Source organism: Patella vulgata, chromosome 2 (genome assembly GCF_932274485.2).
Source record: "Patella vulgata chromosome 2, xgPatVulg1.2, whole genome shotgun sequence".
In the NCBI taxonomy this organism is placed as follows: Eukaryota; Metazoa; Mollusca; class Gastropoda; family Patellidae; genus Patella; species Patella vulgata.
In genome coordinates this window covers 39052551-39072003 of record NC_065880.2, presented here as the reverse complement: position 1 = coordinate 39072003, position 19453 = coordinate 39052551, and the positions used below count along the sequence as shown (strand labels likewise).

The window sequence follows — 19453 nt, the reverse complement described above, 5'->3', positions numbered from 1 at the left end:
TAATCATATTTTATAAGTACTGGGTAGTAAATACCAGGATAAAATAGTGATTGCTTTCTGGCCATAGAAATTGAATAATTGATAAGAACTGAAATTAAACTCAGTAATGATGGTAATTCCCTTTTGTTTGCAGTTACTTGTTGAAATGTTCCAATGTTGATTGATAAATCTTTCACAGTGATTTGACCCAATGATCAATCTTTCTACTGCATTAACATCAATTAACTCTCTATGAAACTTTCTTATTAAAAAAATGGGTGATATAAATGAAAATAATTTTTTTCTATTCTTTGCTTTGCAACTTAAATCTTATATTAGTCTTGAAAATTTGCCCGAGTTCTGTTTTTTACAATTGCGTGGTTTAACTGTTTTTAGAAACTGAGATGTCAGTCTTTTGCTTAAAACTCATGAATTATATAAACTGATTTGACTAGTGAGGGAATTAGCCAAGTAAATCAGGTTTTTATGAAAATAATTAACGGAACTTAGTATTGATTTTCATTTGTGTTCCGTTACACAAAGTAGTTTTGATGGTTCCCTGGGGAATCTTGTCAGACAGTAAAATCATCAGGAGGTTATTAAACCCCACAGAAACTGGTATTATTGTTACTTAAAACCAATTTAATCACTTTTATGCGTAAAACTAAGTCCCACTAATTGATTGTTTAGTCACGTTAAGGGGGATTACTCATATCATTTTAATATTAAGCTTGTTGTCTTCACAATAACATATTTCTTTCCTTTTCAATTTAGATCACTTGATCCACAAGTGTTGCCAGTGCCAGATTAAGACCAATAGAGGCCCTAAGCAATTAGATGATTTTGGTGCCCCCACCATATAGTATACAATTCAAAATGCAAACAATAATAAACCATGAACAATCCGTCACAAAGAAGGTAACAGTAAGAAAAGACAAAAAACAATGAAAAACTAATTAAAAGTTATTAATTAATTTTTAAATTAAATATTTTTAAAGGCTCAATACCACTCTTGTTGTAACTGAATAATATGTCCCAATCTTCATTCTGGTCAACAAATTGTACTATTTTAGAATATTTCAATTAATTGATGAAACAAATTTCATCTTAACACACCTTATTTAAAAATTTTGAAAAATTCAACATAATGGGTTGAAACGTCTAATGTATACCTTTTCAAATGAAACTTCGATTTAAAAATATTTTCGAACCCTCTGGACAAGTAAAATAGGATGTGATGGATAATTTACACAACAGGTAGTACACTTAAACATCTAGTACTTAGATAGAGATATTATTTATTTTCTGGAGCTTTCAAGCCAGCAAGAGTGTTATTGTCCCTTTAATTCATCATCTAACAAAACAGAAATTCTGTGGTGGCCCCTTCCCATGATGCCCTACGCACATGCTTCTTTTGCTTAATGGTTAATCTAGTCCTGAGTGTTGCCACAGGAACACACATTTGGTTAAATCTAAACATTAGTGTCATCTACGTATGTAAACTTTTGAACGAAGACAGAAAGAGAGAGAAATTTCATTTAAACGTCCACTTAACACAAACTAGGTCATTTTGGGACTGGCATATGGTACATTTTTATTTCCACATTTCTCTTGTGCATAGCCTATGGTTCTTTAGCAGTGGGAGCAAACCAGAGTACCCCTTGAAAACCCAGAATGTGAGGCAGGCAGCCCTACTCCTTTCACATCCAAGATTGGGATTGAAACCACGCCACTTGACCCAATGTCAGACCTTATGATATAAAGCAAATGTGTTAGACCATTCAGCCCACCCCGATAGTTTAGTTTATAAAATTAGATTTCTCTTGTCATCATGTTAAATATATAGGGTTGTACAGGTTTAATGACTTTAGTTCTAGAAGGAGTTACCAGGTTGTCATCTTCATAATTACTGAACATGAAATCAAATGAATAGCTTACAAATTTTTGTGAAGAATTGAATAAAAAAATTGTAATCACTGACCATTAAAAAATTTGTACGAGAAATATATTGTACTAAGGTTGTTTCTGGTGTTCTGACAAGAACTTTATAAGCTGGTAATGAAGATGGTGAAATAGATCAAATTTCCCTGGGGGAAGAAGGTGGCAAAACCTCTAATTATATGATCACACAAATTGGTTGCTGTCCAAGATGGGATGATGTCCAATATATTAGAAGAATTCATGTAACAGAACAGTTATATCCAAAAACTACATTTTATCATTTATATCTTCCATTCCAGATTGAAAGGGACACAATAGTTTAGTTTGTTAAAATTGGATAACATACAATTAGTTATATATACTCTTCAAAAAAAGTAGGGGATATTGAAATGCAAATACCTATGCAGGTTGTGATATGATAAATAGTCATGGACACTTGACATGCTTTGAGAGTATGTTCACAGATGAAGAACTTATCGCCCCATCAGAACCACTGAGCTGCACATGCGACATGCAATAGCGTCATACACGTGGGAGGGGTTCATTGTCAAATTTGACACTTCAAGGAAGGGTTGATGAAAACTGGCGCGTGCTGGTTTTTCCTATCCATGGTTGCTTTCCTATCAGTTCTTGCATAAGATTTACTGTTTAGCGTATCTTTGCTTTAGTGTGTTAGGATTAATTTGATCGGGAGACGTGTTCGTCGACGTCGACGTCAATATTGACCGACAACACTGCAAGAATTGGCCATGGCACTGAAAGAGGAGTGGGTCAGATTGCCCCAAATCGTGATTGGACGGTTGATTAGGAGCATGCCACGACAAATTGCTGAATATCTGAGGATTGGTGGAGCAATTACTCATTATTAAGACAAAAATCAAAAATGTCCATTTTCACTTTTGACAGTGTATCTCTTTGCGAGTGAAATGGGACCGTCAGATAAGCCGCCCATATGAACTGTTTATGTTCATGTGTAAGCAATTGGCCTGTTATTAACATACACTGGTTACCTCTAATAAAAACAGCAGTGCATTTCCGCAGTTTTGTATTGTTTCTGAATATCCTCTACTTTTTTTGAAGAGTATATTTTAGAATTTAGATAAAATACATCAGCAAATTAGTTTGTATGCAAAGGTGTGCCACCATTATGCTAAAATAATTGAAAGTGCAAGATGTTTGACTATTTGAATCTATGTGACAGGTTATCTGTTGTATTTGTGTGTAAATGTCCAGGTAAACTTCAGCTTTTTTGGTGCCTTCCATATAATAATAGAATTTAATTACTTCCTTTAATTTCCACAATTGCTTAAAGCAGGATGTTTAGCTTCCTCCGTAAAAGAAGGGAGACACAATGTCGCTTTCATTCCGTCACCCCTTACGTACGCCCGGATGGATGTCCATTGAAATTTTGTTTGTGGACACTCTACAGGTCACAATTTTTATCCAATTTGGACAAAACTTGAAATATAGGTTATCACAAAGATCTCTGTTCCTTTCTATCTTGGTATGTATCGGACCGTAACTTCATGAATTATGTTTTTAGCTTGTGGACACTCTAGAGGTCAAATTTTTTATCCGATTTTGATGAAACTTAAAACATATGAAAAATCACTTATTTTTTTCAGCTTGTTCTCTGTCCATCTTTTGTAAAATGTGGGTGTATCTTGCATGGCAACCGCTTGTTCTAGTAAAAACTACACTTTCTCTCTTAACATGTAATGTGTATTAATCTATATGTAATATTCAATATAAAGTGATCTATAACCAGTCATAAATTATTGAAAATTCTTTTTTTATTAGCAATATATAATCGAACAAACCCTATTAAATAGAGATATTGATACTGTTGATAAACACATGTATCATGTAATAGACATTGATTTCTACTGGTCCATAATACCTCTATAACCCTTTACCGCTTTAACCTCGGCTATATTGTTGAAGTACACTTCAAGTTTATTATTCGATATCTATGTGTGAAGAATGAAAGAATTACAATAGCTGGCCAACATTTACCCAGTGAACTCTGTCTGCATCATAACTAGAAATTTCTGGTGCATTGATATATTTATTGAATTTTTACTACGTATTTGGATTGAAAAATGAATTGAATTAAAACATCACTCATGCTCCATAAAGATGCCTAGGGTCTTCGTTTAGATTGTTTGTTTTCTTGTTTGAAAAAGAAGTTCCATGAAATGATAAAATGGTGTCTAGTGCATATAAATCTCGGTACCAACAGCTCAGTGGAATGATTTATGAATACACTGCTAATTGCCTTTGCTTCCTTTCATTACACACATCATTAATATCTGATTTACCAGAGAGACCTGTTAGTTTTGTTTATTTACAGTTCAGACAGTAGAAAATATATTCCTATGAAGCTTCTGTTAAATATAGTAGAGTCATATATTCATTTTCATTTGGTGTGTTTCTTGTTTCTATAATTTTTCTTCTTCTTCCTGTAATTTTAGTCTCCATTATTACGTCAGACTTGTATCCCGTGTAGTGGTATGAGGGAATTTTTGAATAGACATTGGTGCTATGGCCTACTGTTATTTCGAGTTCCAACTGTCGGGGGAACTTTAACTTGCTGTCAATAGTGTACACTGGGACTCAATTTTTTTTATTATATCCATGCCATACTTTTCATCCTGCCACACGTATAAGGGGAAACCAGGCTGGAAATCTCCAGGAAATTTCTCAGCCATCACAGGGATGAAACCAGGAACCTCCTGGTAAGTGATCCAGAGTCCTACTATCAGTGCTACAGCTTACTCTTATTCCAAGTTCATACTGTCAGGGGAACTTTAACATGCTGTCAATGGTATACAGTCACAGGACTTCGATTTTTGTCCTATCCCATTGATTATACTGTTAGACACCATTCTTTGCCATACCTTCCTGAGGTACTTTTTCGGCCAACAAGTGGGGACTTCTCATGTATAGTGATCCAGAATCATACTCACCGAGTCAAAGTGGCGCTATAACTAAGATTGGTTAACTACACATACAGATTTTATTGTCCCCCACCTTTCGAAGAAAGCAGGGGACTATTAAAATGGGTTTGTCCGTCTGTCTGTCCGTCCGTCTGCCTGTCACACTTTTTGGGACACAATAACTCTCCTTCTAATTGAGCTAAAATCTTCAAACTTGGTATAGATGTTTATTAGATCAATGCCTTGATGGAGTTCGAAGATGAGCATTTTCTGCTTAGGGGAAGCAGAGAGAAGCAATTTGATTGTTTGATGCTTTGGGACATGATAACTTTAGCTCTAAATAAGTGAGAGTGATGAAATTTGGTGTATAGTTTCATTACATCAATACCTTGACTAAGTTCAATAATGAGCATTTTCTGCTCAGGGTAAGCAGAGCGATAAGCAATTTGATTGGTCGAGACTTTGCAACACAATAACTCTCATTCTTATTGAGCTAGAATGTTCACACTTGGTGTAGATGCTTATTAAGTAAATGCCATGATGGAGTGCGAAGATGAGAATTATCTGCTTAGGGTAAGCATAGATAAGCAATTTGACTGGTTGATGTTTTGGAAAAGGGTACCTTTAGTTCTAATTAAGTGAGAGTGACGAAACTTGGTGTATAGTTTTATCACATCAATACCATGACTAAGTTCGATAATGAGCATTTTCTGCTCAGGGTAAACAGAGCATTAAGCAATTTGATTGTTCGGGACTTTGGAACACAATAACTCTCCTTCTAAATTAGGTAGAATGTTCAAACTTGGTCTAGGCTTGCATTAAGTGAATGCCATGATGGAGTTCGGTGATAAACATTGTCTGCTTACGCTAAGCAGAGATAAGCAATTTGATTGATGCTTTGGAGCACGATAGCTTTGGTTATAATTAAGTGAGAGTGATGAAACTCTGAGTATAGATTCATCATATCATTCATTACCTTGACTAAGTTCGATGATTAGAATTTTCTGCTAAGGCTAAGGAGCGATGAGCAATTTGATTGGTCAAGACTTTGGAACCTACCAACTCTGCTTTTAATTGAGGTAGAATGTTTAAACTTGATGTAGATGTTCATTAGGTGAATGTCTTGACTGAGTTTAATGATTAACATTTCAAGCTAAAGCTAAACAGAGCTGATCAATTTCATTGGTGGATACTTTGGGACAAAGATAACTTTGATTCTATCTGATAGAAAGTTATGAAACTTAGTGAGGTTGAAAATCAGTTTGATTGCTTGATACTTTTAAAAAAATAAATGTCTGATTATTTAATATGTGTCATCTATTTATTTTGGGATTTTGGCGGTGGATATCAGCCTCACTGTTGGCTTGTTGTTAAACTTTGGACCTCTGAGCCCCGAGGTAATAATGTAAGAATGTTGTATGGGGGACTTGACTAGAAATGAAATGAAATGGGGTTTAACATCCTACTGTTCTGCTCCAAACTGGGGTAATGAAGATGGGCATACGCCATACAGTGTGCCTGGACAGGAAACTACGGCCTACTCTTATATCCTATTCCAACTGTCAATGGATCTTTTACGTGCATGCCTATGTGTTCACAGGACCTCGATTTTTCGTCCCATCCGAACAACTAGACAGCTGTGCTTGTCACTGACAAGGGGGAACCACGCCGGAAAATCTGGATGGGACTGGACTAGTCTGATACCTGCATTAAAAGGACACAATGAACACTAAAATCAGGTTTTAAATTATTAATGATCTAAATCGGTTCAGTGAAAGCTGCATTTTGTATGTGACACCTATTTTATGTCATAGCTTTGAAGCTAATTGGTCACTGTTACAAAAATGTGCCAAGTTCTTAAGGTTCCACCCTTCTTTGTTAATTTCTCCTTTTGTCAGGCACATAGCTATTATTCCTGATGGTTGGGATGTTGAGACTGTGTAATGGTGACAATATGGCCATGTTAATAAAAAAAGAAATACACATTACAATTTAAAGAAGGAAACTTGTAACAGAAGGTACCCAAGTAAATGTGGATTGCTTTAGATATTACTTTACAGCTACATGTTCCAATTAGATTGTATGCAAAATTTGATGCAGATTTGACAGATATGTTGGTGTTTGACCACAAAAAAGAAAACACAAGAAGAAATGCCACTATGATGAATAGCCTGACATAAAACCTTCAGAGTTTAAGAAAATGAATTTCATAGACATATTCAATTTCTGGTCTGTTACAGCAAAGTAAATTCTAAAGGAAGCTGCAGCATAATGACAACTTTTCATCCATCATGTAGTCTTTAATTTGGATTTTTTTTATATGGTGACAGGCAATTTGTATCCCCTGCCACATTAGGACTATGGATAAATCAACAGTGGTTTATCAAGCGATATATCTCAGCACGATCAACAAGTTTTGGTAATATATTTGTTGATTGTAAATTTTTAAATGGTACTAAATCTTTTTGATATTGGATTTGATTCATAAATTTTTGAATGATTTGAAATATTTAATATAAACATGGTATATATTTTTTCTATTTCAGAGATGGAAACCATTGTTTGATCAGGTACGTCCATTATAAGAATTTCATTGCGGATTGGAATATTGTCCTCAAAATTTTACAGTCACCACTTTCATGAACCCTAGAATAAGTTTCATGCCAATCTTAGATATGGAAGATTTTCTTTGCTAGTTAGAATTAATTGTTTATAAATTACAGAATATGAAGGCTGCTTTTTTTTCAAAATTTGAAATATTATAGCATTAGCATTATGGTATAAGTACTTGATTTTTGGTAACAGAGATGACACTTGTACCATTTGATGAGGGGTTGCTTTATAGTGCAAAATGTCAATAGCCAATGTCAATATATGTATGTGTAAACAATGGTCAGTTGGATTAAATGGACACCGGTGAGTCGCCAGTGACCAACCAACCATTGATAACTCTAATTTCATCTTATTGTTCATGTTCACCTGCTACCATGGTCTCTTCACCAACATCCCTCCTCATACAACAAAGAACAGTTTTGCTCATTTCCAGTTTTATAATGTGATGTGACTTGTACATTTTGTGGAGCTCTTTCAATATTACTCTGTATTTTGAGTTAATTTTGTTATTATACAATAAATATTGGAACAATCAGAGGTATATAGAAGGTAGATCTAATTAATTGTTTCTAAATTAAGATTATGTATTTGATTCAGGCTGTCCTAAGGCTTTCTGGCATATACAATTCTGTTGATCTGTACATAAATCTTATAACCTATATCATGGTCAATAATGAATGACAGTCAGTGCCATATTCTGTCTATGATATTGTACATTTCATAATTCTATTTTCACAGTTAAAAGTGGGTATTTTTATAAATAAATATGAGATTATATTAGCTATTGAAATGTCATTTTCTCACTTCCAAATTTTGTGGGTTATCAGGTGTTGTTTATGCACAACACAGAGAATTGCGAAATTATTAAGATACTACCAGAAAATTCATGGATTTCAGTTTGAATTACCTTAAAGATACATTCTCTAATATATACTGATATTTTTTAATGGAGAAATGTATTTTATTTTTTCAGTATGATTACAAAGGAAGAGGTGAAATAAATGTAGAAGATTTTCAGCGTCTGTTGTGTCATCCAAGACTCCGTGCAGACATGGATCGTCATACGTTAGATATACTGGAGGTTAAAATCGGAGAGTCGACCAAGCCAACTGTTACTTATCAAGAATTCATCAACATTGTAGGTTAATTGGAAAATCTCCTGAAGGGCATATAATATAATATAATTAGAATTCAATTGTTTATTATACTTAATCTGGTTTAACATCCAATTAATACAAGAAAGTCAATTTGGGACCTAGATTATATTTGTTCATTTATTCCCTTGCATACTGGCCCAGCTCATTGCCGGGGTGTTGTGTGGCCATGAGATAGCTTAAAAGACCTGTCTTCAGATTCAATAACCTGCTTTCCTCAATCTCATGAGATTTCTCTGGGTACTCTGGTTTCTTAAGACTTGTAAAGACACTTGTGCCTAAGTACATTTTTGAAATAAAACATATATAACATGGCTTTTAAGCCCATCAAAATATCAAAATTAATTGATTTGAAGGATATGAATTTTTGTATCTAATACCCATCTGCTTTCAATGAAGAGTGTGCCAGCAGATGGACAAGTTTAAAAGATGATTATCAAGAAATTTCCTCCATACATCATCTTACTTTATCGGGTTTTTTTTTTACTAAAGTTTCCTTTAAGAGTATCCATATTAATATATCATTAAGTTATTCAAAATCATTGAGGAAGTTAAATTGTGAATACCACATGCTTCTGTAAAGACATTTAGGGTTCGCATCACATCACATCACTTCTAAAAGAACAAAAACTGAACAAACTGGAAATTATTAAAAGCGTACGCATGACTGATTTTTTTAATACTCATCTCTTATTTTGAAACAGACAAAAGAACTTAATAGCTATTCATGTTAGCATGAAAGACATAAAACATATATCATTAAAGATTATATGACGATTATTTGGAAATATTGGTCTTAAGAAATAGATAAGATATAGATATTTACAAACAATATCTCATGAAAATTATTGAAGGGAAAAATTAGATAAGAATAGCCAGCTTCACATCTGTTTTTAATGTGTAAGATGGATAATAATCTCCATTGTGTGGACCCACAGCCGTATTGGCACACCATTTGTATAATGCAGCTAAGGGTACAAGAATTTTACTTAATGTTTAGAGACACAATTAAAGTTATAATGACTTGTTAGCTTTCTGTCATTTCAATGGCAAACACTATTTTCTAAAGAAACCCATTGTGTTTATGGTTTATAATTTTAACAATGAATAATAAAAATATGTGAAAAAAAACTTTTCTCAATAAATTGTTCTTATCATAATAGTAACCAGCTTGGAAGTCCAATAACTGATAAACCATATTACATTCTGTATATAATGTTCTACAAGGCATTGTATGATGTTTAAATAGAAAATATAAATAATAGATACAGTTCTTTTGGTTAGCTTAATTCCATCTCATCCTCGAAATCACCAGTATAAAGATGTGAAATAAAATTTTAATGAGTGCTCTGGCAAATGACAAGTTAAAAGCTATGACAATAAAACAAGTGTCATATGTGGAAATTTCAACGGCCATTCAACATGTGCGAAACATAATTCAATTAAAATATTGCAACAAATAATCATAGAATAATCTATAAATATTTAATAATATTTATAAATGGGAGATAAATTAGTTGATCAACTGTTTACTTTGCTTAAAAGACGTTTTCGATTGTATAGGCATTTTTTCCTTCCGAAATCTAACATCTGATTGGTTGCCTTTGAATTAGTTCACCAGCAAAAAAAATTATTTGCTCAACTAGTATAAATATTTTGCGAAAGTTTTAATTTTCTCATTTGGCTAATCAGTGTGGAAGATAAAACAATGATATCAACAGGTTATTTTCAAATGGATTTATTATATCCCAGTGATCCTGGATATTTTCTATGAAAATTGGTAGGTTGTGCAATCCTGAAAAACTTATTGTAAATTTAGAATTAAGAGAAAATAACTGTATGTGTAATTAAGTAAAAAATTTTTGAAGAAAAAAAAATATTAAATGGGTTTTTTTTACGTCACAAACAAAATTATTACAAATTCATCAGTATTTATTTTTTTTAAATTTTTGTGGAAAATTTGAATGTTAATAATGTTTCTTGTGTAAATAAGATTCCTTTTTATTTTTTTTAAATGAAATGTTTCATTTTGCATTATATTTTAAAATTTGGCAAGACATTTGCCCCGACTTTGTTTTATGTGTGATAATCTGTTTATTTAATGTTTGTTGTTTCTGGTGTTGGCTTGTAAATGGCGACCCAAGTCATCATGTTCAAATAAACCATGTTGTCTCGCTATTGAAACAGTTTGATCTGTACTTGCCTTGTTTGTATTTATTTTTCCAAAATCAACAAATTTTTCTTTTCAGATGAGCAACCGACGAAATCCAAGCTTTCGTTTGGCAGTCGAGAGTCGTGACAGGGAAGGTTGGTCCAGTAATTTGTGTATTCAAAGTAGAACTTATCCCACGACTTGTTTTGGTAAAATGGTGCGGAAAGTAGCTAAAGATTTTTTGACGGATGAACTTGATCGTCAATATTATGCTGATCGTTATAGTTGCTGTCCACCTCCATTATTTATACCTATTATTAGTATGATAGAGGTGAGTTCTCTCATTGTCGTCTTTAGCTTTCTCAAAAGAATATGATGAGGAAAACAATTGGTGTTAACTTTTCATTGCAGGGGCCTTATCCACAAAATCTTAAACTAAAATATTTTAAGAATACTGACTTTTCATTGGTTAAAAGCTAATATTTGTACTAGGATTTTAATTCTCAGTAAATGAATATGCTGGATTCTTACAATATGAGAAATCAGATGTAAAAATGTATTTTATCAGAGATTTTTAGTTTTAAAAAAAGGTAATTAATTGATGTCCTCAACCTTTCTTAAAGGGATCCAGTAATAATGACTTGTTATTTTTGACACTATAGATTTGGTCCTGGAAAACAGATATTAATAGGTTATTATGATTAGACAAGGCCAAAAAGTCAGTCAGTTAAACAACCATCCCCAAAATATATACTTACCGGTAAACAAAAATAAATTTTTTGTTATTTGTAGGTTGGTTGTTTTATTTATTATTGTATGGAAGCAGGAACAGTTAGTCCTAATGGGCCTTTACCTTTAAACAGTATTTTTATTTACCGTCCAGACAGAAGACTGGAATTATGGAGATTTTTTTTCTATACTTTTATACATGCTGGGTAAGTCTTGAATATATGTGGCATAGATTAACAATACTACAGAAAGAGGATGCTTTTTTTTTACTATTGGCCTTACATTACACTATTAATGCTAGAAAGAGAGAAGGAAACTTTATTTGTTTCTGTGATGTCATTCTGTAAGATAATTCAACATTTATAAACAAATAATAAAAATAACCCCAACAATTGTCATAAAATGAAACTGCTGCAGTCCTAAATGTAGCATCAATGTTCATCTGTCTCTGAATTTGCCCATATTTCATATGGCCATGTATTGTCTGTCTGTCCGTCAACCTTTCTTGTAAATGCTATAGATTCTTGCGGGGGTTACTAACTTTGCTGAAGCATAAATGTATATAAAAATTCAAAACTGTTCGATGGCAAATTCCTGAGTTATATCCCCATTTTAGTTTGCACTAAATGACATTTGGTACAGGACAGCATTCTTGATTGATTTTAAAACTCAGTCGGATTGTTCATGTATAAGCAAACACCCTATTGAATTTAACTCTTGGAGAAATCCTATTGAAATTAAAATGTTTATATCTTAAATTATGGAGGGGTTGGGTTTCTGAATGGTTTAACGTGTGCAGCATGTTAGATAATTGGGTTGATCATTGGGTCAAGTGGCACGGTTTTGATTCCCTGCTTGCACATTACAAGGAGTAGGGTTGCCGGTCAAACCTCCTGGATTTTCCCTGGGTCCTTGAGTTTCCTCCCGTAGTTGTCATGGTTTTATTAGTAAGAGACAAAGTTAGAGTAACCATGTTGGTTATCTCATGGTGCCCCAATTTCCTCACACCTGTAAAAAGACCAGCATGCAAATGAATGATTGGATTAAAGAGTTTAATACCATTCCATATTGTAATGTTAGTCCTGAAATGACCTAGTTTGTGTCGAGTGAATTTAAAACAACAGGATAAATGAATAATTGTTTTTTATTCCTGACGATGTCGAAGAAATAGAACTATTTTATATCACGATATTTATGTGGATCAAAATAAGGACCACAATTTGAGAGTGTTTGTGTACCTATGGATAATGTGTAACGTGGATAATCAGTTTACTAACTGAAGCGACAAAAGAAACATTAAAAAAAGAATTGTGATACATCGATCAGCTTCTCACGAATTTAATACGCGAAGTGTGAGACGGTGAATCGTGATACATCGATTCAACGATATAACATGCAAGCACTTAATATAAGACAAGAGTTCTTACATGATGATCAGTGGCTTAACAACAAAAATATAACGTTTTGTGTCAGATAGTGTAAGATATAATATATTTCATGACTATAAAGACTTGTATGAAATTTAATATTCAAGTAAAACAATGTTATCCCTTGTGACATGTTCTATAACTATGATACTCTGTCCCTGCTGAATTCAATATTTGCCTCATTAGTTAACATTAGTTACCCTAATGAAATTAAACAAAGACATTTATAAATGTTTAACAACAAAGGATCTTTTGAAGACAACCATAAATGTTGATTCAATAGAAAAGTCTTCCTTTTTCAATCTTTAATTTCTGTTTCAATTGTTGGGGTTTTTGTTTTGCATGAAAAAAGTCATGTAATAAGAATATTATTAAAAGAACACTAGTAATTCATTGCAAACCAAATTTTTATGTGAACATAATACGTTCCCAAACATTTTGCAGTTTTGAAACAATTTGCTTAAAAGATACATTAGTTAAGAGTTTAATAAAGAGTTGGTCATTCTTGCTATAATAATTCAAAATTAGATGATAAAAAAAGAAAATATTGAAAATTTCATTCAAATTACTTCATTCTCAGCCAAGTTATCATTGTTTGTAGTTTTAAATGGCGAACCGTTTTAATCTAGTTAAAATCTCGAGTAACCGATGCTATCGAGAGTCGATTATGGCCTTGTTTTGTTAATAAATGTCTAATTAATAGTTTATATAACATTACAGGCCTAAAGAAAGATCTGCAATAGGCAGATTTAGCTCTTGCATAATGTATGTTTAAATATTAAATTGAATTTAGAAACTTTAGATCTTTCACTACAGGGAGCCACAGTGGTTCACTGATATGAGTATGGAATTAACTCACTAACCATAAGGACCAAGGTTTGATCCCAGTGGTGGCTGAGTAAGTTTCTCTGAATTTACCAGCCCCGTTTCCCCTTGCAGGATGGAGGGTCTGGCATGTAAAATCATGGGATAGGACGTTGGCATGAACGTAATAGAGTGGGCAGTAATGCTGCTGTCTGGGATAAATTTCCTTCATAGCACACTGCATGTCGTATGACCATTTTCATTAACCTGGTTGATGCCAAAGAGTAGGAAATTAAACCTTCTTTTATTTCATACACTGGAATATTTTGATATTTTTTATCTGAAACTCTGACTAAGAAATTTCTAATAAGCAGGCAACATACAATAATGTTTCTATCTAATTTTATGTATGTAGTGTATATATATAGCTATCTAATAATTTCATCATACTTTACTTTACTTCAATCTGATTATAACACAGATCCTATTTCGATTCGTTTTTTATAGTTCAAAATTTCGTTTTACTTGTCTGTACTACACTAGGATCTGGAAGAATTGTTATATAACCCCCAATCTATTTGATGTGAGGGATTAGCTAATGAAACGGTCCGTTACGGCAAGTTCTTGGCGTGCGGTGCACAGAACTGTGGGTATCCCACTAGAAACATTGACGCTAATTTATAATGTCATAGGGTCAAAAGCTGCTCATATGACCCCTGACGTGACCTTCCACAACAATTGGTCAGATCTTCATGTATAGTGTTGGCCATCAAAAGTTTTAAAAAAAACAAAACGAAATATTGATCTGTGTTTTAATCAGATTGACAGTACTTCTTTCACATGTTTGTGGTTGTATTTTTATGGAAGGGGAGTCAATAGGCTTCTGCCTGTTCTCCAATCAAGTTTCTGTGAATAAAAAAAATTAAACTTATTAAGAAACCGTTACCTATTATACTTTATTTAATACCTCTCCTTCTTTTTATACAACCAGTTTCTATTGATCTGTCATCCGTGCACAATTTATTTTGGACTTGCGACAGGTCATTATCACCTGTAAGTTTCAAATAAGTTTTTGGGAGTCATGTTTCTATTCTTAGATTTCTCTATAGATTTTTCAAAACTTAAATTAATTTTTAAAACCTCACCAGTAGGATGTGTTGACATTTATATTAGAGCTAGCACTGATGACTTTGCTGCTGGTAAACTTTTTAGGAGGCCTGACATGTCCTGTCTTTGTTTTATGTATACATTATTTTTTTCAGTTATATCCACTTAATGTTTAATATGATAGTACAGATAGTAGTTGGTATACCGTTAGAAATGGTACATGGTTCCTTTCGTATTGGTTTAGTCTATATGGCAGGTGTATTAGCAGGTTAGCAAATTGTCTATTATCAAAGTATTTTAAAATTTGTCAACACTAAGAATGTAAAAGTAGCAGAGCTACATTTAACTGTTATGGGGGCTGTGGCGGTGGGATGGGGGTGGGGCCTTCACAGCCAGCAGCTACATCTGGGTAACTACTATCATCATCTTCAATGGGGTTGTTCCATGGCAGATCATTGCATTAATTTTATTTAATGGTTTAATTTGCTATATAATTTATATTAAGGATGAAAAAAAAACGAAATTAATATATACAAAATCCTACACTCATCCAATTTAATAGCAACTAAAATCATAATTCCTGAATCTACCTGGGATATTACTAGTACACTACCTTTATTCATCCCACAACTTCCCTATTGAATTAGTAAGTGCACATAAAACAAAACTGACAAGACAACCCTGCGGATAAGACAAACTACATAGACATTGCAAGAAATAACCAACAAATATCAAATCAAGTGATTGGAACCAGGAGCCATAATAACAGACTCACCACTACAGTAGACCTTATAATTATAAGCTTAAGCTTCATTAGTTCATAGTAATTCATCTTTGGTAAGAACAACGGTTAAATTGCTAATTATTGTCTTCATGTATTTAAACAGGCTCGCTGGGTACATCAGTATTTGATATTGATGCTTTTTTAGTGGGAGCATCAGGTGGTGTTTATGCATTATTAGCAGCACATCTAGCTAATATACTTCTAGTAAGTTAGATTATTTTTTTTATACGCCCACATTTTCATGTGGACGTATATTGTCGTCGCCCCTGTCCATCCGTCCGGATGTCCACAATTGTTTGTGAACAGTCTACCGGTCACAATTTTTATCCTATTTCAATGAAACTTGAAATATAGGTTTATCACCCTAAGATCTCGGTTCCTTTCGATATTGGCATCTATCGGACCGTAACTTCATGGATTATGGCCCCTGATTGTACGAAAAATCACGTTTTTGGCTTGAGAACACTGTAGAGGTCACAATTTTTATCCGATTTTGTTGAAACTTGAAATTTAAGTTTATAACCCAAAGATCTCAGTTCCTTTCGATGTTCGCGCATATCGGACCGTAACTTCCTGAATTATGGCCCCTGATTGTACAGAAAATCATGTTTTCAGCTTGTGGAACCTATAGAGGTCATAATTATTATCCGATTTAAAAAATCATATTATTATATCTTCGTTACATCCTAAAGACGACTGAGTTCGAATTTCGTGAAAATCGGCCAAAAACTGACAGATAAAATATGGTATATCAAGGTTGTGGACCCTATAGAGGTTACAATTTTTATCCGATTTTGTTGAAACTTGAAATGTAAGTTTATAACCCAAAGATCTTGGTTCCTTTCGATATTCGCGCATATCAGACCGTAACTTCATGAATTATGGCCCCTGATTGTACGCAAAAACGCGTTTTTTGGCTTGTGGACCCTATAGAGGTCATAATTTTTATCCGATTTAAAAAAAACGTGTTAATATATCACCGTTACACCATAAGGACGGCTGAGTTCGAATTTCGTGAAAATGGGCCCAAAACTGACAGACAAAATGGCCGCCCTTCGTTCTCAGCGTTAGCGTAAAAATATGGTATATCATAGTTGTGGACCCTATAGAGGTCACAATTTTTATCCGATTATGTTGAAACTTGAAATGTAAGTTTATAACACAAAGATCTTGGTTCCTGTTGATATTCGCGCATATCGGACCATAACTTCATGAATTATGGCCCCTTATTGTATGACAAATCACGTTTTTAGCTTGTGGACCCTATAGAGGTCATAATTTTTATCCGATTTAAAAAAACGTTTTATTATATAACCGTTAAACCCTAAGGACGGTTGATTTTGAATTTCGTGGAAATCGGCCCAAAACTGACAGACAAAATGGCCGCCGTTCGTTCTCAAATAGCGTAAAAATATGGTATATCAAGATGGTGGACCCTATAGAGGTCACAATTTTTATCCGATTTTGTTGAAACTTGAAATGTAAGTTTATAACCCAACGATCTCTGTCCCTTTCGATGTTCGCGCATATCGGACCGTAACTTCCTGAATTATGGCCCCTGATTGTACGGAAAATCACGTTTTTAGCTTGTGGAACCTATAGAGGTCATAATTATTATCCGATTTAAGAAATCATATTATTATATCACCGTTACACCCTAAAGACGACTGAGTTCGAATTTCGTGAAAATCGGCCAAAAACTGACAGATAAAATGGCTGCCCTTCGTTCTCAAATAGCGTAAAAATATGGTATATCAAGGTTGTGGACCCTATAGAGGTTACAATTTTTATCCGATTTTGTTGAAACTTGAAATGTAAGTTTATAACCCAAAGATCTTGGTTCCTGTCGATATTCGCGCATATCGGACCGTAACTTACTGAATTATGGCCCCTGATTGTACGAAAAATTGCGTTTTTAGCTTGTGGACCCTATAGAGGTCATAATTTTTATCCGATTTAAAAAAAACGTGTTAATATATCACCGTTACACCATAAGGACGGCTGAGTTCGAATTTCGTGAAAATCGGCCCAAAACTGACAGACAAAATGGCCGCCCTTCGTTCTCAGCGTTAGCGTAAAAATATGGTATATCATAGTTGTGGACCCTATAGAGGTCACAATTTTTATCCGATTATGTTGAAACTTGAAATGTAAGTTTATAACACAAAGATCTTGGTTCCTGTCGATATTCGCGCATATCGGACCGTAACTTCATGAATTATGGCCCCTTATTGTATGACAAATCACGTTTTTAGCTTGTGGACCCTATAGAGGTCATAATTTTTATCCGATTTAAAAAAACGTTTTATTATATAACCGTTAAACCCTAAGGACGGTTGATTTTGAATTTCGTGGAAATCGGCCCAAAACTGACAGACAAAATGGCCGCCGTTCGTTCTCAAATAGCGTAAAAATATGGTATATCAAGATGGTGGACCCTATAGAGGTCACAATTTTTATCCGATTTTGTTGAAACTTGAAATGTAAGTTTATAACCCAACGATCTCTGTCCCTTTCGATGTACGCGCATATCGGACCGTAACTTCCTGAATTATGGCCCCTGATTATGGTCACAATTTTTATCCGATTTTGTTGAAACTTGAAATGTAAGTTTATAACTCAAAGATCTTGGTTCCTTTCGATATTTGCGCATATCGAATTGTAATTTCCTGAATTATGGCCCTTGATTGTAGGAAAAATCACTTTCGTTTTAGCTTGTTTTCTATCCATCTCTCGAAAATGTGGGCGTATCCTGCCTGGCAACCGCTGGTTAACAATGACAACATAAAAGAATGAAATGTGTTTTTGTCTTCAGTCTGTTAAAAACGTTGAGTGCAATTAGACCTGTTTCATTCTGATGGGGTCTGCACACACCAAAGAATATTCATCAACAAGTAATTATTGGTCTGCCGTATATTATACAGTCTGGCAGATTATCCCCTGACTTTTCATAAAAATACATGTGCACAATAGCAGAGACAATGCATTACCGACAAACCGTTTGGATTGACAAGTCTCTTTCCAATTACACACTTTTATGATAAAGATTGTTTATTTAAAGTTTTTGATAGAGACCACTATGTTTAATTTGGAATAAACTAAGCATAACTATGGTGAATACTAAATACACATTGCTATTAAGGTGGTGGGAAATTAGTGTGCATGACATACAGTCTCTGATGAAATGTGGGTGTTGAAAAACTGGTATGGTGTACAGTGTACACTGAGTGTCTTAACTTACAGATTGTCAATGACAAGAAATAGGGCCGTCATCGAAAAATAATCCTTAGTGTCAAACTGGGTACCAGGTCAAACCATGTACCGAGAAAAACACTCATCAACTACATGCATATGTGTCACGGTTTGTCTCAGTACAAGGTTCAGTTTATGGTTACAGGAATAACAATACCGCAGTTCGTTTCTACATTTTTATGTCAAGCACTGGATACATAGGTTACAAGCATAGATACAAATTCTCTACTCTCTCAACCCCACCATTTCGTAGAATGAGTTTACTAATGGTGACTCTCCTACGACTTAGTATAGCATTTTAAATCAAATGGTGTCTCTTGAACCTTAACAGTCTCTCCCAACGAACCTACATACTATTTGCTCTCTCAAAGTCTACATGATATCTGAATTGTCGCCCAGAGCTCTGATGGTTTTCTACTCTTGGGTTTTGGCTTTCAATTATCTAATTGGTCAAATATTATGTAATTAATTATGATGTTTTGTTACTAAGCCCAATGATGTAATGGTAATTTTTCTATCACATGTTTTTAGACCATAGAATTTATCCTTGGCCTTGGACCCCTTTTGATGTT

At 33.9% G+C, this 19453-nt stretch overlaps 1 protein-coding gene across 1 annotated transcript in view; it reads left to right on the top strand.

The window, feature by feature from the left end:
* The window catches only part of LOC126811791 (rhomboid-related protein 3), a 34721-nt gene that overhangs the window by 8450 nt on the left and 6818 nt on the right, over positions 1-19453 (top strand). The window contains exons 2-7 of the mRNA XM_050537703.2: positions 7406-7429; positions 8446-8610; positions 10876-11109; positions 11571-11713; positions 15001-15113; positions 15733-15833. Of these exons, the coding sequence (XP_050393660.1) occupies positions 7406-7429; positions 8446-8610; positions 10876-11109; positions 11571-11713; positions 15001-15113; positions 15733-15833 (780 nt within the window). The remainder of the gene's footprint in view (positions 1-7405; positions 7430-8445; positions 8611-10875; positions 11110-11570; positions 11714-15000; positions 15114-15732; positions 15834-19453) is intronic.